The sequence below is a fragment of the Toxoplasma gondii genome, chromosome VIII, assembly GCF_000006565.2.
Source record: "Toxoplasma gondii ME49 chromosome VIII, whole genome shotgun sequence".
Classification (NCBI taxonomy): domain Eukaryota; phylum Apicomplexa; class Conoidasida; order Eucoccidiorida; family Sarcocystidae; genus Toxoplasma; species Toxoplasma gondii.
In genome coordinates, this window is record NC_031476.1 from 5,345,401 (window position 1) to 5,368,368 (window position 22,968).

A 22,968-nucleotide genomic window follows, 5' to 3' on the forward strand; every position below is an offset into this window, starting at 1 on the left:
GCAACAGCCAGTCCAGCCCGTGGTGACGAGACTAGCCAACAAGTTGGTGCGGCATCGCTTGCCTTCTCACACTTGCTAGGAAAGCAAAGCAAATTCCCGTGTGTTAAGACATATCTCTGAGTTTGCATGTGTGAGGAGGCAGCCGGGAGCGTTCTACTTTCTGAGGCGCTTGAGGAGCCGATCAAAGAAACAAGGAGGCAAACAAGGGCAAACACCTCAAGTAAAAGCACAGCGTTCCCGCGGAAGCCTGTGCCTTCCACAACAAATCGCTTTCTCGGTCGCGGAAACGTCAGAGTGGTATATGCGATGACGACAGCGGAAAATGCTGCAAAATGGAGAAGCGACTTCGTTAACGACGCTCTGTAGGACAGTGTCAGGAGGTGCCTTTTGACATCTTTGTGTTTTCCTCCTCATTCTCGTGGGCACGAAAGTGGGAACTTGGTGTGCATTTCAGGGGCCGAGTCTCTGAAAGAACGTAGAGCAAAGATGTCGCTTCGCAGGTTTCCTCTCTACACCGGTGCTACGTTCCTTTTGCGCCTCTGTTTGACAACGCAAGATCCATCCGTCATATAGGCCAGAGATACTATGTATCCGCTGCACTACAATGGCCTTCGCTTTTCTTTCCCTTTTGCATCTCCAGCCCCAAAGCAGAAAGCCACGTGCTTTTTTGCCAGCCCTCTGGGTGTTCGCTGTTGTGGGTGCTGGCTGGTGGCGTGGTCTCGTGGGGACTCTGTCGAACCTCGAAAATAAACCAATGGCGTGATGATAGGAGTTTGCGGAATTTCGCTTTGTATCCGGTGTCACACCCGCAGTCTTCCTCTGCGTTTTCCACCAAGTGAATGGTGCCGCAGCGTTCATCCTCGACTGACCGAAACCCCACCCGTTGCTTCACACCCTTCTCCAGCACTCCGTGAGTTTTCGCGTAAACCGACCACTCCTGGCACCCTCCTTGATCCCCTGAGTTCCTTTGTGCACTCCCGTCCGCCCCCAGTGCACGCACATCCGTCCTCAGCGCGTCGTTTTCCGCTTTTTCCGGGTTTGTGGCCGCCTGGATTTTCCGGGTGGCAAAGTATGTGTCTGCTCGATTTGAGTTCTACAGTCTGGGATCGCAGACCAGTTGTACAGAGACACGGTCTCTCCACCGTCCCCTTTGTTTCTTCGTGACTTCCCTCCTCCTTGCTCTCCTATGCGCCGGTGACCCCCTTTTTGCCCTTTTCTTGGGCACGGTCATCTGACTTTCTGTCGCGTTCCCAAAAACACACGATGTTTTCCTCTGCATGGAGCGTTGTGTCCACGTGCTGTATCCGGAGACACTGGTCTCACCGGTGGCGTTTGGACGGAAAAGCGGAGCTCGGCGCCGAGTACGCAGAGACAGACGACGGCACACCTACGTCCCCAGTCGAGGAGCTACTTCACTTCCTTCCTTCGTTTTCCCCCGCAACTCTGAGTCCGCCTTCGATCCCTCTTCCCGTCGCACTCGTCGTGTCTCGACGGCTCTTCCCTTTAGCGCGGTCGCAGCCGTCTCCCCTCTCCGGCTCGGACCCCATCTTCCAGCTTCTTTGCGACCCGTCGGCCCCCCCGCTCCTCACGGCTCTCCGTTTCCTTTTTGTGGCAGCCGCAGCCGGGGGTAGGGTGAGACCCGCCTACTACGATCGATCGGGGAGAGAGCATCTCTACCTTCTTCCGTTTTTTGAGGGCGAGGGAGAAGAGCCAGTCTACCTCTGCGTCTGCAACACCTCTGAAAGTTGCGCCGCGAGCCGCCTTGCTTCCTCAGCTTCGCTTGTATCGGTCAGCGCCACCGGTTCCGCCAACGAGGAGCGCAGTGCGAGCCACGGGCGGATTTTGAAGCACCGTCGCAGTCAAAGTTGTTTTTTCGTGGCCTCGGAGAGCCCCGCAACTGGGGAGCACGGGGTGTCCGGCAGTGGCGAACGATCCAAAGCACATAAAATCATTCCGACATCTTCCGCCCACAGCCTCGATGAGAATGTCGCGGAGGTGCCCTTGGGGAATGCCGAGGGCGAGGGTGAGGCGACCGAGAGAGGTGGGGACTCTGGCAACTTCAGGGGAAGTCGAAGCCGTGTCACCGAAGACCCTTGTTGTGCGATAGAAAGCGAGAGAACTCTGGAAAAGCCGTTTTCTCCTCAGGCGTCAACGATCCCAGGTTTGTCACTTTCTCACTCCGGAACCGACCAGTTCTTCGGTCCGCCGTGTCCGACCTGCGGTGGCCTCAGACTTCGGAAAGAGGCGTGGGAACAGCTCCTCTCAGCTGCTGTCTATACGGTGGGAGTCCCCCTTCAGCTAGCGACAAGCGTTTTTGAGCACACTCGAGAGGCGCGAAGAACCCAGAGTCAGCAATCGATGTCTTGGTCCCGTTCCAGCTCGTCATCTCTCCGGAGATCCGTGAAGAAACGTCAGCGCCATGTCGCCCTTCGTCTCCTCGAGGTTTTGAGTGCCGCCGCCAGGGCTGCAGGCAGGGAAGTCGAGGCGGCGGCCGCTCGAGCTGCGGCGTCCTCTCCGGCGAGTTTTTGTGTGATTGGCGCGTTTTCCGACAAGTGGTTCTCGAAATCTTTCCAGGTGAAAGAAGTCCTCATTCTTCCTCCCGCAGCCGCCCTCAGCATCGCCGAAACCCGTCGCTGCGCGGGGCTCTTTGGTATCACGGGAGACGCCTTTGGACTCCGAAGTGAAGCCGCGACGACGATCCATTCGGCAGCTGATGCTCTCGCCGCCGACCTCGCCCTCGCCTCAGCCAGCGGACCTGTGCATGCAGAGGGACTGCTTCATGGCGAAGGACTTGCAGGCGTCCCGGGGAGCTGCGGGCCTCACCCAGACTTGCCCGCGCTTCACAGAAACCTCGCAGCGATGTCCCGAGCCCTGGACGAGCTTCAGAGAAGGCTGCCGTGTCAGTTCGTGAACCAGGAACAGGCGTTTGTCTGCAGAGCGCGCGGTGTCTGTCTCGGAGGCATCGTGGCTGGAGTGGGACCTGAGGCGCAACAAGCGAGCGACGTGGTCGCCCTGAAAATCCTCCAGGTAAGGGGAACAAGTTGGAGCGTAGTGGGACGAAGGGAAACAGCAGGGGGGAAAACGTGGACGGAGGTCTGCTGGAGTGCACTCACGGAGTGGAAAGATAACGACATATAGGCGGGAAAGGAGCCCAAGCGATCGAAGAGTGGGCAAATAATGGGTGAGGGAGAAGGCCAGCTCGCAGACGGACAGAAAAACCGACGGACAAAAAGGAGAGACAGTCCAGGAGGAAAGCGAGAAGGAAAGGTGTCAACAGGGCAATGCAGAATGGTGAGGAGTACAAAGAATGACCGGAGGGAAACTACGCAGAAGAACGGGCTTCGCCGCAGTATCGAGTGGCGAGTGTGTGCGGGGATGCCTTATTCTGTCTGAAAGGATCCGCAAAGACTCGTTTATTTCAAGCTCTTTGCCAAACGCGTTCGAAACCTGTGGAGTCACGTCTGAAGAAGAAACGCGTCCACGTTGCCTTCCCCCTGCTGCACCTAGGGTGACAACACAGATGTCGATGTCTCTGCTCAGGTTTCGACTGAAAGGCGTCTGTCGCATCTTCGGGGGGAATGGCGCTTCCAGTAGCAAGCGCATGCATGTGTGTCTCGTGTTTGTGCACCCTCTCAGGATCTTCTGGTTCGGCTCCACGTCGCCCCGCCTCAAACCGACACTGTCCAGAGCAAGCCTTCTATCCTAAGACGGCTGACCGCTGATCGGCTTCAACAGATTCTCTTGGACAGCATGCGAGGTATGAGAAGACAGAGAAGCAACCGAGGGGAACGAGGGACCAACCCCCGCGTGGGTGACAGGCGTCGTGTAGCGACTTCACCTCTGTAACAGTGACTGTGTTCGTTTCATATTTCCGGTCGTTCCAGTCTTTTTGCCACTCTTGTTTTTGTTTTGGGCATGCGCATGTTTTTGGCCGTGAACTGGGCCACTGAAAACGGTGTCGCTGCCAACAAGCTCGCCGTGCTTCGGACACCGTTCCCTCTTCAAACGAAAAGCTGAGAGGGACGCGTTCTTGATCCAAGCACAGCAGATATACACAGTTCCGGTGGGGTGTGAGCTCGACTTGTCCCTGCGTGTCGTATCTCTGTGTTTCTCAGGTGTGGCGGCGAGCCTAGAACGTCCGCCGGCCTTCGCACCCCCGCAGCGAACCTCGTCGTCCTCTCTCGCCCCCAGTCTCCTCCCTCTTGTCTCTCTGTCGTTCTCGAAACCGCTGTCATGGGAGACTCTGTCTGCGCCGACAGGTGACGCGTCCGGTTCTGCGCGAACCTTTGCAGAAGAGCAGACGGGGGGAAAAGATGGGAGCCCACCACGGCCGCCTTTCAACAACTCCACGAGTGGGTGCGCGGCCAGCATCTGCGTGGTCCATGAAGCATCCAAGCGGCTTCTAGTTTGCCAAGTCGGAGATGTGACGGCGGTCCTGGCACGACCCGCATGTAAGAAAACGCATGCGCAGACGCGGCCGAGTAAGATGGGGGAGGGGACGAGGTCGGCTACGCAGAGGGCCTCGTCGACTGAAGGCGGAAGGAGGGGAAGAGGCAGAAACGCTCATCGAGAGAGAGGAAAAGAAATACATGACAGGTCGGCTCACAACGACGGCTCAAGGATAAAAGACGATTTGTCAGGAAGCAGTCCGCGCGGGCGGGCGGTCGAAAAAACGGATCGGATGTCTGCAGTTTCGTTCTCGAAAAGAGAATCCAAATGCCGAAGCAAGTCTGTGGCCTCGCAGACAGGATCACCTGATTTCTTCGGTCTCCTGGGGTATTGCTCTGAGATGGACAGAGATGTTCTGAATGCAGGCTTCTCGTTTGAAGCCGTTGTCCTAACACGAGAACACACTCTGAGGGAAGAGGAGGAACGCAAACGCATCATCAACGCAGGTAGGTTAGACCTTGGGCTATCCAGTGAAAGAACAAGGTCGACACAGGCATGGCCTGACGTGTACACTTTTGTTGTTTCAGGAAACAAAATTCCCTCTGGAACCACAGCCGATGCCGAACCCAAATGCTTGCACATGTGTAGGGTACACCTATGTCTTTCTCGCTCGGTCGACGTTTCTGAGTTCCGTGTTTCTCTAATGCCCTCTGTGGCTTTTTTGTGTCGGGACGGATTTGTTGTTTCTTCTATCGGATGGCTCTGGGTGTCTCATTTACACTGGAATTCTAAACTCCGCTGATGTTTGCATGCTTTTGCAGCCCAAGAGATGGATCTACCGTGTGTCGTTGTCGGCGTTTTACCATTCACTGGATGTGGCCTAAGTCTTCACTTTACTGTTCTTTCACTGAACGTTCTCCAGAACTTGTTTTCTACGCGAGATTCTTCCTGGCGTCGGTCTGCGTGTATCATTCAAAGCTGTTCACGACAAAGGGCAGTGAAGACATCGCCGCGTTCCTGTTGTTGTTTGCGCCTCTCTGTTTGTCTCGTTCGCCGCAGCGCGTCCCCCTTCACTACCCGTTTACTTTGTGCCTATTTTGCTGGCGTGTGTATCGTGTGTATCTCATTCCATCTTGTTGAGGCTCTTCTGGGTGCCTCAGTTGTACGGTTTCGGGCTGTCAACTCTTGATCATTCCCTGTCCTGTGTGCCCTTGAGTTTTCTTCTGCTGCTTAGGTATCGTCCCGCTAGGCCACATCAGCGAGGGCGCGTATCCGTTTTCTTCTGGGGTAGACGGAGCTGGCTGTAGGCATGTTCCAGCTCTCGATTCTTCTCACTTGCTGGGTTCCAGTGTGGAAGGGTCGGAGGAAAAAGAAACAGGTGCAGGAGAGGAAAGAGGCTCCTTCTCTGCGTTGGGGAAGCGTGAGTGGCGGTCGAGACTCAGGGAGGGGAGGGCAAACGAAGCTGGGAATCGAGCATCAGAAGCCAAAGATGCGCAGCTTCATCACCAACTGCCTCATCAGTGCCTACTTTCTGAAGGCCCGGCATGCCTTTTCCTGTGTCCCGATACCGACTGTCCCCCGCTTCGCTGTACGCGTCTGCTCGGAATGGTGGCTGCTCAGCCGTTCGGCGTCTGCAGCACACCCGATGTCACTTCTGTCAACATAAGTAAGGCTAAAACCAAGAGATGGCGAGGCAAAGCGGCGCCTCGCAGCGGGCCACAGAGACAGGAGTGAAGTCCTCCAGAGACTGCCAATATTTAGCCCTCTCTAATTATTATTTTTAGCAGGCGCATGACCTTTTATCGTTGCTCTTTGCGTCTGTTGGTGGGAGGGTTTGGACTTGGTGTGCGAACAATGCCTCGTCCACGTGATCTTTCGTTTGTTGACAGAGAAAAACGAGGCAAAGCGCTTGCGAATTAGCGTTCGTCTACAGCTCGTGCCAACTCGGATAAAGCCCGGAGAGAGCTTTGGTTTCTGGGAAGACACGGACCCCGAGGTCCAAAAAGCTGGCTGCACCCGCGTCTCTCTCGGTGTCTCTGCGAGCTTCCCCTTTTTTCACCATGTAATCCATCTCTCTGCGCACCCACCTTTGCGTTGTCTCCGCTGTGTCTAGGCAATGTTTCGTCGTTCGGCTTCGTGGTGGTTGCCTCGGCAGTAATCTGGGATCTCTTGGAGCCTCAGGAAGCAGTCGACCTGGTGGCGTACGAACTGCGGAGGCAACACATTGAGGCGCTTCGAATCGCGCACGCGAGGCGGCGGCGCATCGCCCGGCAGCATCAGGCTTTCCTTCGCTTGGCTCGTCGAAATCTGCACTTTCTGCAGGATTCGGCTTTGCGTTCGCTTGACGACAGGAACCAGGAGACAGCATGTTGGGCGGGAAGTTTCTTCGCGATGCCGCGAGATGTCCTCCGTCGTTTGTTCAGTTTTACGATAGATCCGTCGGCGCGGGCTCTGCTCCGGTCGCGTAGCGGCGAATTCCTGCGTATGGGCCTCTCTTCTCGACTTTGCTCGGGACAAGGAGGTGGACGCGAAGAGTCGTCGCTTGCAGCACTTCCCCAAGAAACGGACGACGGACGGCGGCCGCGGCGCGGCAGAAGTGTGAGTGCGGGAACTGTGCGTGAAGCTCAACAGTGGCAGGGGCAACCCTTGGTTTCGGACGGCCGTTTAAGATCTGCTGGGGTACCATCAGGTCAGAATCGATTCCCTTCAAGGGACGCAGAGCGCGTTGGAAGTCCTCGCCGAAAGGAAACAAACGAAGGGAGAGGATATCCAGCAGCGCGAGTCCGGGCACAGTCTCCCCAGCTGTCTTCCTCACGCTTTGCTCTTTCCCGGACTTTCACGTCAGGAAGCGTGGGGGCTCCAAGACGGTCTGTGAGTCAGGAAGATTCTTTGCTACGAGAAGTTCGCCAGCGGGTCGACTCGGCCGCTGAAGCCGCAATGTGTGACGTCGGCACAGCGCGGGCGATCGCAGGTCTTTTTAGTGAGACAGGGGAGGGAGACGAGTCCGAAGGAGCAGAGCCGTTTCCCGTCGGTCTCGATTTCCAGGCTGCTGCTACTCTCGTCGTCCAGCAGTTCATGGAAGCGTGGCAGCTGCGTCGGGAAGGCATCAGCATGCCAGACGCCACCGTTCTCGTGATTCCTTTTCGAGGCCCTTCGAGGGGACCACCCGACCCTCCAGCGGGCGAGAGAGACTCCGACCAGAACCGCAGAGACGCGCGGAGAACCAGAGAAAAAACACCGGAAACTCGGTCCCGGGGAAGCGAAGAGGAAATGGTCACGCGATATCTCAGCGCAACGCGGAAGCGGGAGACTTAGGGAATTCATTATTTCAGGGACATGTGAACGTGCGTGCAAGAGTGATGTCGTGGGTGTAGCTGCGTGAGTCACTGCGTCCGAGCGTATCTTTTATACTGTGCCTCGCCATGCCGCCGTGAATTCAAGACCTTCCGTAAGTGTCTCTCCTTGTTAAACAACGGAACCGAGGAATGCGGCGAGAGGTAGCCGAGACCCTTGCCGTCGGTCGCCAGGAAAGTCAAGGAGAAAACTGTAGCGTGCGACTCAGCATTCAGCTGCACCGGTTGAGATACATTGTCGGTAAACTTTATCGGGTCAAACAAACCGGCAGCGGCAGAGTCCCGTGACCAGGAGGTACAGAAATGAAAGGGCACGCGCGCGATGACACAAGACGCAGTCGATGGCAAGCGAAACGTACAAGACTGACGGGCGGCCTGCGTCAAAGCTTACGTCAAGACACGAGGAATGGGTTGGCTCAACTGCGGCAAAATGTTTTGCTGAAGGCAAGCCTTTCTGGTAGCTCTCCCACCACTCTCTTTTGGATTCCAATTCGCGCCGCGGTTACGTTGCTGACACTTTCCTGTGCTGCCGGCGGATGGATTGCTTTGATATCTTAGAGGAACCATCTGAGGTTTGTTTGGTTCATTAGAATCTTTTGACCTGCCGGATATTCTGTCATTCCGTTGGCAGTGAACTGTGGAAATATCTTTGACGAAGTCGCGAGAATGCTGATTCTACTGCGATCGGCGTAGGGATCCCTAAGGATGTGTAATGCTGTCAGTGTGTTAACTGTTACTAGTGTGACTCACGTCCCAGGTGCACGGGCCGCTGATCCTCGCAAGCGAGACTGTTGTGGTTGAGCGTCTTCTGGAGTCACTGGAGACGGGTTGGTCAGTCCCATGCCTGAAAGGAGTCAGGTTGTAAAGTGATGACTCGCAACATTCTGGAACTCCTAGAGGCGGGTGCTTCTCTTCTTGCAGTGGTTGGTCAGTACCGCTAGAAGAGAAATCTCTCACAGTCTGTAGCTGAACTGCCGATTGTTAGGTTGTTCTTCACAGGGCACGTAACGTGCGTTCAACAAAGAGGCGTTGCCCGTACAGAGCGCATCAGCGATAATTCGAGCGTTACCGTGATGCAGAGAGTGGCTTTTACTTGTGTGTAGAAGACAAGCACGATGCGGACGAAGCTGCTGAATTCGGCGGGAGGCTTGCCTCTCTAATGCGAGAATTACACATCTCCTGTGCTTTTCGGAAAAGACAACACAAATCTGAAGTCTAGCAGCGAGCGGATCGGGTAAATGGCTCACTTCACAGAATTGTGCATTCAGATGGTCTCATCCCTTTTCCACAAGAGTTCGCTATACGCATTCGGGCGAAGCCTCAAAGTGTTTCTCGTAGGACGCCGTCGTAGAGAGACCGTCTTCTCCAAGAAGAACCCTGTGTCCTTTCGATGTGGATTTACCCAATGCCGGAGGAAATGCGGCTCTGGAAGAGCTGCACGAGTTCCAAATCACAAATGGCGGTCCTGCACACGTCGCTTCTGGAAATCAGTTTCCTCGTATTCTCGCACCTTCCGGGGGTGATGGGTCCAAGCACTGACACTCAGTCGACCGAGGCCATCGATCCCTGTTAGAGATGACGGGCATCTGTGCTGCAAAGGAAATCCGTTTCTCCAGGAAAAACACCATTAAGGCTGCTTAGTCTAGGGGTATGATTCTCGCTTCGGGTGCGAGAGGTCCCGGGTTCGAATCCCGGAGCAGCCCACGGTCTTCTCTTCTGCAGAACGAGAGAATGTACCCATGCCGCTGTTTTGTCTTATTTTGTTTATGGATCACGGTCAGCAGCTGATACTAGCTTATCTGGACCCTGGAACCTCCACATTCAGGTAAGAGTGTGGCATGTTCTATCCGAGCTTCAGGCTCAAGTCGCAAAATGCGCGTGATGTACTATCTCCTCGAATCAACTAGACATCACCGTTTCCTTATAAAATGTCTGGTTTATTAGCACAACCTTTAACTATTTCCCCTGTTGCAGTGTTTGTTCATACGTCGCAGCGTATCCCCTCTTGTTCACTTCGCGACAAAAAAGGAGAGGGCTTGTTCGAAAACGTGAATTCGGAGCTGCGGTGGTAACTCGTATTCGCCACCGCCCCTGCCTGGTGCACACCATCAAAATCGCCGATTCAAATTATCTGTGCTGCTCGTTGAGCACTTTCTGGACTTAGATATATTTTTCGGATGCCTGTGTATTATACTCCCTTATTAACCCTTTTCCTCTCTCTGTGTTGAAAAAAAGCCCAGTGATTATCTCAAGCTTCTGCTGCGCTGGCAGGTTCCAAGCCCAAGGATCTGCAGCTGTTGTTTCCAAATTCAGTTCTGTCTCTCTGAAAGGAAGACGATACATCGGAGGGAATCGATCTTTTTGTGACGTGACCAAGCGCTAGTGCCGACGGCAACCGCCTACAGCAACAGAGCATCACTGTTATATTCGCTCTAGAACACACCACGGTGCGCACCCTGAAATTCTTCGACAAGAGGGCCAGGGAGAAAGAAACAATCAAAAGTCGTGGCTATAAAATGTGTCTTCGGTCTTTTTTATTCTGTGCATCGCATAAAGCAATTTCTGTCTTCTCTCTAACTTGTCGAGTTTATCGATATCGAGCACATAAGCCCACATTGGTTAGGGGGGAATCGTGATGTGCCTCAATTTGCATCTCGCTCCACTCGCGGTCCGTAAACGCTATCCTCCACCATTAGTGCACGAAACGCCCTGACACTACATTTCTTGTATAGACCACAATCTCGCTATTATATAAACAGTCTCGCCCTCAGAAGGTCGCGTGTGGTGGCTAAAATAAATAGATTTGCCACAAGAAGGCCACGTTTTGTATGCACGACCCGCGTAAGATACGTGAATCCTTTCTCCCTAAGCCCGGAAGGATGTGCTAGCAACTTACAGCTACGGCATCTCAAAAGTACAGACAGTGTCGAGTAGGACAATGAGCCAAAACAACTTCCCTATCGGAAGTGACAGTCTATCTTTAGATTAAGTGCTCTATCTATTTTAAATAATTTTAAACAGCCCGATTGGTGTTTTTATGAATTACCTGAATCTGCCTGGCGCGTAGCAAAACCCCGATCCTAGGTTTGAATCAGAAGAGCTGAATGCCCGCTATCGGGGCATAGTGATGGAAGATGACGGAAAGCTCTCTTCAGTTATTTCTCAGACACGTGGCGGACCGCCCTCTCTTTTCTTGCATCCCGAATACAAGAGCACTGGGGCACAGGCTACATGACCTTAGTCACATGACACACCGCGTCCGGTGAATGAGGTACAGCTCTTTCACTCTTTCACGTGTTAAGAGTCAGAGGCGACACTCCTCCTTCTGCTAGCTCCTGAGTTGCTGCGTTATAGGAGAGCAGCAGTGCTCCTTTCTTTGTTGAACAAGTGGCGATATTCCGCGAGCGTATCGAAACGCTACCAGGGGGAGGGCGAAGGTATAAAAAACACACAAGTTCCGACAGACAGTTGCCACGCCCGGCCGCAAGCTTGAATTGAGGTCAACTAGTTTTCGTGGAAAAGAATCCTAACTAGCGGCATGTTCCTCTGTGTATGGACGAGGAGCTTGGCAGAAACATGCAGGCAGTTACCTTGACCACCTTGACCAATTCCGACTGCAAAAACGGGGTGACCCTGCGTTTTCCCCAGCACGGCCCTCGCGCCATCTGGGTGGCTGTATCCCCCTCTGGTAACTGGTATCTGCGCACGGATCTGTGGCGTTCTGGCTCGCTGGCATTTGCCGTCTCGCCGAGTAGTCCGTCGCTGCTGGCAACCAGGGTGAGCTGTGCTTCGGCATTTTGGGGAGTACTGGGAGAGCAACAGAGAAAACCGGCATTTTTCCTAGTGACCTGGACTGAATCCAGGAACAAATAAGTGAACCGCTACTGCCGCTTGGAAGCCGGTAGGGCATGCGCGGGTTGCAGCGTCTAGCTCTACGCGAGTCTTGGTCAGGTTTGCGTACCTTGCTCTTGGTGTCTAGATAATCCCGAAGAGATGTAAATGAGATACTTTGAGTAGATGTCAGATACAAACCCCCTTGTTTTCTAGCCGCGAGGCAATAGTCCCCCCGTCCCGTCGCAGTCTACGAAGGAGCGTGTCACCGCGTCCGTGTCCCTACAACCACAGTGGCGTGCGCTTGCAGACCGCTCGAGCCGCATCATTGTTTTTCGTGCTCCCGTTGTCGCATTTTTTAACCACTCGTGTATCTGTCACTTCTTCTCTAGCGGAGGGGGACGGCTTGCCCTCGCTCCGCGTTTGTTGTCGACTAGCCGCGTGCTCCACACCTCCTTTCGCAGTGCCGCCCTGATTACGATCTGCAGGTGTTCTTACTTCCGTGTCCTGTTGGAGCTTCGTGCGGACCCGCCGTGTCTGCCCCTGTTACGTGCTGCCTCGTGTCTCTACGGTCGGCTCGTGCACTGTGCCCTCGACCGGTCAAGATGCCACACAGTCTGACGGTGCTCACTGCCGCGATGACTGGCGGGGTAGTGGGAGGCCCTGCGACTGCGGGAGGTGGGGGGTGTTGTGGCTTGTGCCCGTGGTGTCCTTGTTGCCCCGCTGCACCAGTCGCCGCAACGGGAGCGCATGCTGGCATGACTTTAGGTGGAGGAGCAGTTCCTGGCGCCGCAGCAGCTCCTGTCGCCATGGCACCTGGTGCCGCAATGGCCCCTGGTGCCGCAATGGCACCTGGTGCCGCAATGGCTCCTGGTGCAGCCGTTCCAGGTGGATGGGGGGCTGGCACGGCCGCTGGGGGCTACGGAGCTTCCATGGCTCCGGGTGCCGCTGGAGGTGTTGGCTATGGGACAGGAGGCTATTACGGGGCTGCTTCGGGGTCACCCGCGTTAACAGCGCTGATGGCGTGGTTCAGTCGGGCCAACGACGAGGCTGGGAGGCTCATCCAAGAATCCAGGGGAAACCTTCCGCAGGGACATGGAGGAAAGGAAGACTTCGAGAAAGAGCTCAGTGAAGCCAGCACTTCTGCTTCGTTAGGGAAGTACAATGCCAGAAGACGGAGGGACTCGAACGCGTGTGCGGTGAGAAGGGTGAGGCGGTCTCCGGCTAGCACACCCAGTGCGATTGAGCACTGCACTGGCTCCCTGGACTTCATTTAGCTAGACATGAGGGGAAGACATCATGGGATGTCCCATCAACGGGACACTTTCTCCATGTAGTCCTTCCGTGTTTACGGAGTTACCGTGAGGAAGCGTTTTCTACAAACAAAAAGTGGCGGCTGACACAATGTACAGATTTCGCCTGGCAAACATTTTGCCCGGTGAAACGACCACTCATTTTCTTGCCCGTCGAAGTGCGAAAGAGTACAGTATACGTGGGGAGATCAAATTCTTTCACCTTGAGGCCTTTGCGTGCAAACGTACGTGGTGCTTGTCTGCAGGTTTACGGTTTTGTCAAAACAGGAGCATGTCGCAAGGCCAGATTCTATTAAAATCGTGCAATGGAGCCAGTGGATCGTACTGTCCCTACTTGGTGTTGCCAAACAACACACTGGATGTTTCTGATAACAGCGCAAGCTCCTGTAATGGATCTGCACCCCGTTTCTGTAGCATCAGTGTTAGATCGTTGTCAAAATTCTAGACATGGTGTCGCCATTTGCCCGATATGTATAGAGACCCCGTTCTTGTGTTGTGTCAGGGTTGTCTGTGACCAAAACGAAAGTGACAAGACAAGGAATCGGGTACATGTGAATAAAAACAGTTGTTCACCGACTGTTGTTGTGTGTGTGTCACTTGCTATTACTGCTCTACTTGCCGGAGTCTAAACGTTGCTTGTCAGTTTTTTCTTGACACATACACCACGCCCGACTGCGCTGCGTTGGTCTCTTTGTGTATAGCAATCTGGTCGGTGTATATGCGTAGCCAACATGTGCATTTTAGCTCTAAGGCAATGGAAGGCTTGACTGATCATCAAAGACGTCGCCTGGAATAAGGGGATTGTCTTGGTGGTCTCTGATCCGATCAGTAGTGGAACAGACCAAGCGGGTGCCTGTATTGTTAATTTATACGGGTGCACAGATACAGCAAGTCCTGGTATCGATTCTGCGCGTTGTGAAAAGGGACCGAACGGGCGCCAGGTATTTGAAACGTGTGGACTTACACGGTTACTGAGTGTATCCTCTTGCATTAGCTGTCGAAAGGTTGATGCTCACCCAGTAGCTGACCCGATTACTAGCATCTCACCCTGTTGATTTACCCCAGTGGTCTGACAAACAAAGGAGAAACCCGGACTCATGGAAACACTGCGACACCAGAATTCCTCAGTGTGAAACTAGTCGACTTAGGGTTCGGCCATTCATATAGAAGAAAAGGGGAATACCATTCGTGGCACCTCCCGCCCTACCTCTGAACGCGGGAGCATGTGCAGTAAGCGGCCATCTGTGCTGATTCACCGAGGTTGAAATTGGGTTTGCTGACTTTGTGGTGGGAGCTTGTCTTAAGCCCAAAAGATAGTGTTGGTAACGCAAAATATATTTTCTGCCGCTGACACCACCTTACGACGAAAGTCGTACACTTAGGTCTAAAGATATCCGAGCATCCACTACCGCAGTCTCGTTGGTTTTTGCAGTCTGTGCTCGTTTCTGAAGTGACGCAACATACGACGGGCTTTATTTTCGGAATTGCCGTCGGTCGGTAGGGGCCTCTATTTGAGTGCCAAGTCTCACAAGACTAACTTAAACGGGAACTTAATTCACAGATGCTAGTGACGTATGTCTGAAATTCGTTTTGCGAGCAGTTCCGTCGATCCCCGAACTGAAAAAAGACAGAGGCGTTTTTACCCATGAAAAAGCTGCTGGTTGCGTGTGCAGTCGCGACTACCTCGGAACATTCACCGCGGTAAAAATTCATATTTTGATCGGCGTTCACTCATCTCAACGCGTCACGGTGATCTGCTACGAATCACTGACAGGCAACGGTCGAAGCACGTGCAGCAGAAATTCGGACACGCGACGCCTACTTCATCCGCTCTTTAATACGGTGTCGTTGCTTCCATGTTTCACACATGAAGACCAGGGTTGTTGAAAGATGGAAATGTGGCGCGATGCACGACGTAGCAGTAAAACAAATTGTCTTCCCCTTTCAAGTGTTGCTGCGTATATCAGAAACGGTAGCCCAGTGTATCTAGAGCTTTTGCGTAAGTGCCGAGAATCAGTTGGTTCCATCCGCACGACGAGAGGAATTTCGACATGGACATGTGCTGCTCGTATACCACAGAATGCGGCACAAAGCTCCAGTTCGCCCCTGCAACGGACCGGAAGTAAAACCCCGCTCTGTCTCGTGTGAGCCTCAAAGAGTCAAAACAGGAGTAGGCAGCTACCGAGCCGGCCAGAACACCCAGAAAAGCGAAACGCGCCGACATCCTTGAAATCAGGAACGAGTGAGAGAAACCAGGTTTAGCGTCTCCCAACTCAGCAACAAATCCGCTGAAGCTGAAGAACACGTGGGCAAGGTGGCACTACCCTCCCACTGCGTAGAAATTTGTGTACTCTTTTCAATCGCTGAGAGCAGACGAATGGCGACACAGGGTCACGAGTGATCAACGAATGACGACACAACTCGCGGGAATCTCGAGATGCAGCGCACCACCTGGGAACAGAGCGTAGGCAGAAAACAAGGTTAAATGGGCTCTGTCTCTGGCAACGTGGGGAACGCTTGAGCAAAAAACACAAAGACCTATCCGTCGCGTGGCGTGCGCGGGCGCACTGGAGGGAGAAAGCGAAGGTAGACCAAAAATGACCCCGGGTTTCACTTCAGGCATGCGTTGCGGTGAGAAACAGGCCTGGAGGGTTGAAGCTTCCAGGACAGAATACAGACGTTCTTACCCTTTACAACAACAGGGTTTGAGCGAGAAGACAACATGCGGATGCAAGTTCGAAAGTGATGACTGCGTGAGGTGCGATTCAAAACGTTTTCTGGGTCCTTAGATTCCCTGTGGTCCGTCTGAACCTCGAGGATCACTGGAACAGAAGCTCGGGATGTTCGGACAAAGAAAACTGCGCTCAAAACGATTCCAGAGAGAAGCCGAGATGCAACGGCATCAACTCCAAGATGTAAGCGACAAAATCGGGGCAGAACACACCATCCGCCAAACTCTAGGAACACTTGTGAACCCACCAGTATCGTAGCCAGCGGACAGAAAGGTGACCACACATACTTCGACATCGTCTTCCACTCTTTCCTTTGCGTTTTTCCTCGAAAACCAGGTAGGCTTGCCACCGACACCTACTCTCTCGCAGTTTGCCTGTTTCTTGGCAAAAATATGCATGCATGCACAGTCGCGAAAGGAGTCTCTCTAGCCGCCTGGACTGCGCGAATCCCGTCCCTCACTCGTATGAGTGTCAGCAACAAACGGAAGAGCTGCAGATTTTGCCACAGGTCTTTCTGTTTCTCTTTTCCCATGTACATACTCAAATGGCAATCCAAAGGAAGCAAGTTCATGTGATGACAAGGCATCCGTGGAGAAACGGCGGCCCAACCAGAAACCTCGCTACCCCGGGCGACGCCTTACCATTGAACGGAAGTATATCGAGACCGTCACACTTTTGAGAGCCATTCTTTTTATCGCGTCACACTCGACTCGATGCTGTTGGTTGTGGTTGGTCTCTAAAACGTAATAGTGCCGAGTTGATTGATATATCCCAAAGAAAACGATGAAAAGGAAAGCCTGAAGGAGGCTCGTATTGCAGGAGCACCGCCCCCCAGTTGTGTCTTGCGTGTTGTCTCTCCTCCAACTTGAACTGGACGGGACGAAATGAGGAAATTTCCACCCATTTTCTCTCATTTGATGAGAACGCTACGGTCGTAAACCGACAGATGAAGATCTCCAGGCATTCAAATGTCGATTTTGACTCATTTGGGTCGAAAAAAAAATAGTTAAAACGATTGCGTGCTGACCACGTGCGGGGCTGTCAAGTGTTTCTCCGGGCGCTTAACAGACGTTCAGCGAGTCGCACACCAGAACATACGGGATTGTTTTCAGTTTCTTTTCCATTTTTCTCTTATTTTTTAGCGACCTGACTGTTCTTGCTGGATTTCGCTGGTATTCCCCTTTCATTTCCGCGTTTCCTCGGGCGCCACTGGACGCTGTGTCGGTGTGGCGCGGGCGTTTTGAGTTTATGGCACAATTCCTTCATCCAAGTGAATTATCTTTGGCCCCCTGCCTGATTTCCCTTTTGTCCTTTTCTTTCGCACCTCTTCAGAGCCTCGTCTCGATGGTTCCCTTTTCCTTCCGCGTTTTCCCCGTTTTTGTCACCGTCGGTGTTACTCTCGCGCGGGTTTCCTGCCGTCTCTTCACTTCGTCGTTGCTCGTTTTTCCACCCACTCCTTTCTCGTCTGGCTTTTCGCTGAACGTTGAGGGCAAATGAGTGGGCGTTGATCACTTTCTTGCTTTGCAAACATGGGAGGAACGGGCATTCTGGCTATTGCCTCGTGCACGCTTCTAGGAGTCGCCATCGTGGGGGCTGCGTTCGTGGCCATGCGAGCAGCGTATCGAGATTGGAAGAAAGAAACTTCTGAAAGAGAACGGGTGTCCGAGTGAAAGTCGAAGCAGTTCCACTCTTTGTCTTTCGCTGCTTCTCTCGACTTCTTCTCTCGATTCCAGCCACCCGAGCCGTTCAAACCGTCTCACGATGAGGGAAAAGGACCCCCGATACAGGACGGAGAGCACCAAGGGAATGAGACTGGACGCGAACATTGGAACAAGGCGTTCACTGGATTTTCCGTGAATTCTTTTCAAGACGGGGGATGCCGAAATGGCACTCCCGACAAGCCTCTCGGCGTCTGTGCAGTGGACTGCACGCACACCACAAAGGCGCAAACGCGTGCGACGAAGTTGTTTCTGTTGCGTCTTTTTGCTTCTTTTCAACAACGCCTTTGGCACTGGTTTTTGCGTCACCAGAGTGGCGAATCCGCAAACATGCTTTATCGGTTCCATCCCTGAAGTCACTTCTTCACACGGTGATCACGTCCACGGAGTCTCTTCTCCACTCGTTTCTGAGTCCTTTGTTCCTTTCCTCTGCATCCCGTCTTCGTCAGCTCGTCGGTCTCTGGACCCGCGCTGCGAAGGTTGTCTTCCAACTCCTTTGTTTCTTCCTGCCTTCGCTGTCCCCTCTCCGCCTGGCGCTGCTCGACTGGATGCGGCCAGGCAAGCGCTCATCAACCTCAACACAGAGGCGAGAGGGGTGTGTTTGCTCTCGTCGCCTGTCCAGCGGTCTGCGGAAGTCAGACACCATACTGCTTTTGCCTCACCATCGACTCCTACTCTCCACGGCTGTCGGGCAAGTTCGCGGATGTCTTCGTGGGCGCATGCAGGCAAAACATGTCTCTCGGATCCGTCAAACAGGGGAAGCTTCTCCAGAAGAAAAACCTCTTCGTGTCTCGGCTCTGTAGGGTCGCAGGGATCGCCGTCCTCCCCGGCGGATTGGGACAAGACACTGTTCACAACTCACGTCAGACCAACGGCTACGACTCGTGGAACTCGACTGGGAACTCGTTCTCACGCGATCTCCACTAGCGCCGTCGCATCCTCAAATGCGGCGTTCGCGTCCTCTCCTGTGCCTCGTAGGTATCTGAGAAAGGTGCCGTCTGCATGCAAACACAACCGAAACCTGTGCTGACCGGAGACGGCCGGCGGCCTCCCCCACAGTGGTATGAGGTGTTGCCTGGGCTCTCGGTTTCCTCCCTTCTTTGGGGCGACTGCTTGAATGATCAAAGGACAGGAATGAAAGAGAAGAATGCAGAAACGTTACGCACATCGCGACGGGTGAACCGTGACATGCATCTGTGAACAAAACATTAGGCATGAAGGCGCAAATGTAAAACCGAGTCTTTGTGCCACACACAAACCGTCTTCCTACGTGAACCTGCCCCTGCTTAAATCGCTTCATGACGAGCTTTCTTCGTGTCGATCTCAAGGCCTATCGATCTATCGATCCTTGTCTGTGTCTCTACGTCATCTACGTCTTCTACCACAACACAAAGCATCTCTCTCTATCTTATCTATACCTGTCAATCTCTCTGTATGCATATCGACATATGCGTGTCGATATTTATGTGCATCTGCAGAAAAGGAGGAGAGAGCGTGCACTATGTTTAGACGTTCCTGGAGACACACGGTTTCCTCGTCCTTTGATGGTTTTCTCTTTTCCTTGCAGACGAAAAAGAAGACGAGAACCCGCTTCGCGAGACCCCCCAAGAGAGCGCATGTGGAGAGTTCAACGTGAACGGAGAGGGGAGAGGAGAAGCTGTCGGACGAGAGGGTCGCCGGCGATCGCTACTTGAAATGCGGTGTGATGGTAAGAGACCTCTGCATGCAGAGGTGCGACTTCGTTGAGCCAGTAGCCATTATTGGTTGACACTCATGCCAGACTGGAAGACGGACGCACACAAGAGTGCAGCATGTGAAATCGTCTCCAGTTCTCAGAAGTCTACAATGCCCTAGGTGGGTTGTGTCACATACTTACGTTAACACATGCATGCAGAGGTTCACACACATAAATATCTATACATAAATATATATATATATATATGTATATATATATATATATAGATCTATTCGTAGATACGTATGTAGGGGAACGCGCGTCTATCTCGAAACGCAAACTGACGTAGGTTGGTACCTATGTGTGTATGAAGGCCAAGGCGACACAACTTATGCATGCGAGGAACGAGCCTTCTTTCTGTGATTCGTTGTCGCCTTATAACTTCTTGCGTTCTCGAAGGCGCGCCCTACGTGGGCCTAGTCACGCAGATTCTGCCTCCGCCTCTGAGTGCCGGCCGCCAGCTCTGGCCTCTCGCTGTGGTGGATATCGGCTGCATGCGCAGCGGCACTTTGGAACTTCGACCGCACTGGGACATTCGCGTCGGCGACTTGGTGGGTGCATGCAAGACTCGATAGACCCTGAGGAAAGCCGATAGAAGCATGTTGAATCGTAGGGACGTGTCTGCTGGATTTGCCGTTTGACTGCGTTATTCGAAACGGTAAATTGAACTTAACCAAACTGACGGGAAAACGGCTTACACCACGGTACAAATTAGCCGTTGCGACGAGACGAGAAGACACTGAATCCCGCCGGTAGCAACGTCCACAGACTCAAGGAGATTTAGTCCGAGTGTTTTGGTTGCTGGTCGGCTATCCATCTACGCAGATCGGGAGATACGTTCGATTTTCTTTGCCTCTCATGAATGCGCGTTTCAGGTTCCTGTGAAGGTTGCGAGCGTCGACCTCGTCTGCCACCGCCTGGTCCTGCAGCTCGACAGTTCTGCGAAAGAACGTTTTTTTCAGAAATTCCGTGGGCCGAACACTTGGCTCAAGGGTACGGTCCGCGCGGTCTCCGCGTCTGTGTCTACGTGCAGTCGGATGTTTTGGAGAGTTTATTCTGTCCTTGAGAAAGTGACTCTGGGAACGAGCACGGATGGAAACCGTTGGCTGTTTTGTTCGCCTTCAGTAGCAAATACTGATCTTGGCTGATGCGTCCCCGCCTCTCGCGGCTCTGGCGGTTTGCGCTGGGGGTGAGCAGCCGCGGTTTCGTCAGTGTGCGCGTTTTCCTTTCTCCCAAATGTACACTGGATGCCACTACCACTGAGACCCTTTGGACGGTTACGAAAGGTAGAGTGAGACATGGATGCGAGAAACGCAGAATCCGCATTGGACTAACCAAACAGTGCACCACATGTTGAATTCGTAGGGATGGAGGAGCAACCCTAGCAGGCCTCGACCAACGCGCAGAGACTCAGGTGACAGGCGACTGCATGGGGACTCGGCAAAGAAGCTATGGAACAGACTCGCTTGCACAGCTTGAGCCAGAACATGAATCCTCACACGACATTGAACTCCTTTAAAGAATGCTGAGACGTTTCGACCTTGTCTCGGTCTGTGTGTGTGGTTCTGTGTGCATTTTGATCATGTCGTGATCAGCAGAGTCAAGTGCTCCATTTCGTTCCTTTTGCGAAGTCTTGTCTGTGCAGGCACAGTTGCTCAGATCTTACCTTTCGGGGCGGTTGTCAATCTCGCACCAGGCATTGACGGGTTGCTTCATATCTCTCGATTCCCACCTCGCTTTGTGAGTTTCCTCAACTCGTTTCTCCGCCTTGGAAGCCGCGGCTTGGCTCGCTCTCTCAACGCATGGTCTTTTTGCGCGATTGCCTGATGCTCAGTTCTCTCGCAACCACGTTGTCGTCTTCTGTGCCCGCCTGTGTGTCACCTGGCAGAGGCTTCTTTTCTTCGGTTTCAACGTTCGCCTCCATCCTTTCTTCGCCGCTCTCCTAGCCCTGCCGCTACTCGTCTTCCCTAGTCGATGGCGTTTGTTGTTCCCCGCATTCGAGACTCTCTCTCTCTGGCCTGAAAGACACCACTGTCGCGTCCGTTTTCTCGCGCGTGTGTCATGGAAGTATTCGCACTTGGGGGTTCTCCATCGTCCGCTCAGAATGTGACAGCGACACCAGGTCTGGGATATGAACGCCAAGAGTCTTGTTGTCCGGCAGATCCTGCACACACCTCCTGCGTTTATACAGACAATCGCTGCGGGTGGTCGGCGCGTTTTAGGAGTTTCGCTTCGCCTGCAGGAGACACCGTTTTCGCCTGTTCTGACAGCCCAACACTTTGTGGTCGCTTTGTTCCTCAGGAGAACTCACCGGGTCGACAAGTGAAGCCTCGAGGGTCGCGGCCATCGGTGAGGGAGCGCGTGCGCATTGGGGACGAAATTCAGGTGTGCCTTGTGATGTTCGATCGTGATAGACTGGTCCTCACGGCTCAACCTCACTCTTCGCTTGCTTCACCCTCTTCTCGCGCCAGCTTCGCCCCTCCCGATCTTTCTGCGTCCCCTAATTCGACTGCTGCATCCGATCCAAATGTCGCTGCTTCTTCCTCTACGTCTTCCGCGACTTCCCTCTCGGCTTCTTCTCCTACATCTTTCTATGCTTCCGCGGGGCCTGGTTCACTTTCAAAGTGACCGTCGATGGCGAACGCGAAGGAGACTCGGAGGGTCCACTGACATCTGGGAAGCAGCTGCGACAGGTCGCCGCGCCGCCAGGCAGCGCCGATTTTTCGTATTCACAGCGCGCAGCGATACTTCGTGAAGGCATAGATCGTGTTGGGAGCAGGGTGTGTACGTACAGCGGTTTTTCCAGATGAAATACACATACGCGGATGCACCGATGAAAATCGTGGGGACACAGAAGAGTGTGTTTGACCACAGTGAGGCGGATTGCTGGTTATGTGTAGTTCCACGTTCACGACGATGCTTCACAGTGCAGGTTCCGGATGAACGCACATGTTGCAAATTTGACGGAAACGTCAGAGCCTTTTTTATTTCTTCTGACACCTTTGCAGTACACTGACTGGGGGCTCACGTCCAGGTAAATCGTTGATGCACGCACAATGGGTGTAGAAGTCCTCTGTAGCACTTCGAAGCTTCTCGAACTGGAGGAACAAAGAGAGGCGAGCTGCTGTTTTGAGGAGCCTCTACGGCTATGCGACTCCCGAGTCGTGGCTGGGAGTGGGTGCGCGGCTCGCGCTTGTTTCACATCTTCTTCAAACGAGAACAAAGATATCGGAGAAATGAGGTGGATTTACGGCTTTGGCATTTCGCTAATGAAGCCGGGACGGTCACGTGCGTCGGCAGCCTGCGCTACAGAGTGTGGGGGTTCGCGGTTCTGCACATTTAACTCTTTTGCTCGGATTCGAAGAACGCAGTGGGCGAAGATAGAGTCAAGAAAGGTGACAAGCTTTAGTAGATTTACAGGAACGACTAAGAGCCAACACGACCTCCGTTTCTTGTCCAGACGACGCCGCAACAGAGGGTTCTGTAAAGTCGTTTTACGCAAGGTCCTGTACTCTTTGTGGTCTGCTATTTCGATCGTGCGTCCTCCGCTTCCGTACACAGGGTACCCCTGTAGTTCTCTTCAGTGAAGTAGAAAAGCAAAAAGAAAGTAACAGAAGCAAAAGAGAGAGGAACGTCGGGGGAGGGGGCCGGCCCGACGCTAGAGAGACCGGAAGCGAAACGCCACCACGAAGCAACGCTTCAGGTAGTAGACGGTGCTCTGACTCCATAGGGAGACCGGGGACGGCGAACATAAAATCCTGAGGCGCGCGAAATCGGATGTTACTGATGATGCGTTTGCGTTAAACAGCAAAAAACGGAAACTACGGACTGCACCATCCCGTCAACCTCTTCTCCACGAAGGCGAAGACATCCAAATAGAAAGACATTCACACATGC

At 53.4% G+C, this 22,968-nt stretch overlaps 3 protein-coding genes and 1 non-coding gene across 4 annotated transcripts; all 4 read left to right on the forward strand.

The window, feature by feature from the left end:
- Nucleotides 1–1,263: 1,263 nt before the first annotated feature.
- On the forward strand, nucleotides 1,264–8,164 carry TGME49_270190 (protein phosphatase 2C domain-containing protein; the record flags this gene model as incomplete). Its single annotated transcript, XM_018781570.1, has 5 exons — nucleotides 1,264–3,027; nucleotides 3,637–3,757; nucleotides 4,116–4,895; nucleotides 5,624–6,055; nucleotides 6,503–8,164. 5 exons carry the CDS (start codon nucleotides 1,264–1,266, stop codon nucleotides 7,702–7,704), a joined length of 4,299 nt encoding a protein of 1,432 aa, XP_018636606.1. The 3' UTR covers nucleotides 7,705–8,164.
- A 1,209-nt stretch (nucleotides 8,165–9,373) lies between these two features.
- On the forward strand, nucleotides 9,374–9,445 carry TGME49_270180. Its single transcript has one exon. It is a non-coding gene; the product is annotated as a tRNA-Pro (tRNA).
- A 2,114-nt stretch (nucleotides 9,446–11,559) lies between these two features.
- On the forward strand, nucleotides 11,560–12,850 carry TGME49_270170 (hypothetical protein; the record flags this gene model as incomplete). Its single annotated transcript, XM_002365653.2, has 1 exon — nucleotides 11,560–12,850. The coding sequence occupies exon 1, from the start codon at nucleotides 12,179–12,181 to the stop codon at nucleotides 12,848–12,850; it is 672 nt and encodes a 223-aa protein (XP_002365694.1). The 5' UTR covers nucleotides 11,560–12,178.
- A 4,652-nt stretch (nucleotides 12,851–17,502) lies between these two features.
- TGME49_270160 (hypothetical protein) lies at nucleotides 17,503–22,122 on the forward strand (the record flags this gene model as incomplete). Its single annotated transcript, XM_018781569.1, has 5 exons — nucleotides 17,503–18,310; nucleotides 18,904–19,044; nucleotides 19,471–19,622; nucleotides 19,947–20,064; nucleotides 21,373–22,122. 5 exons carry the CDS (start codon nucleotides 17,503–17,505, stop codon nucleotides 21,480–21,482), a joined length of 1,329 nt encoding a protein of 442 aa, XP_018636605.1. The 3' UTR covers nucleotides 21,483–22,122.
- Nucleotides 22,123–22,968: the final 846 nt, after the last annotated feature.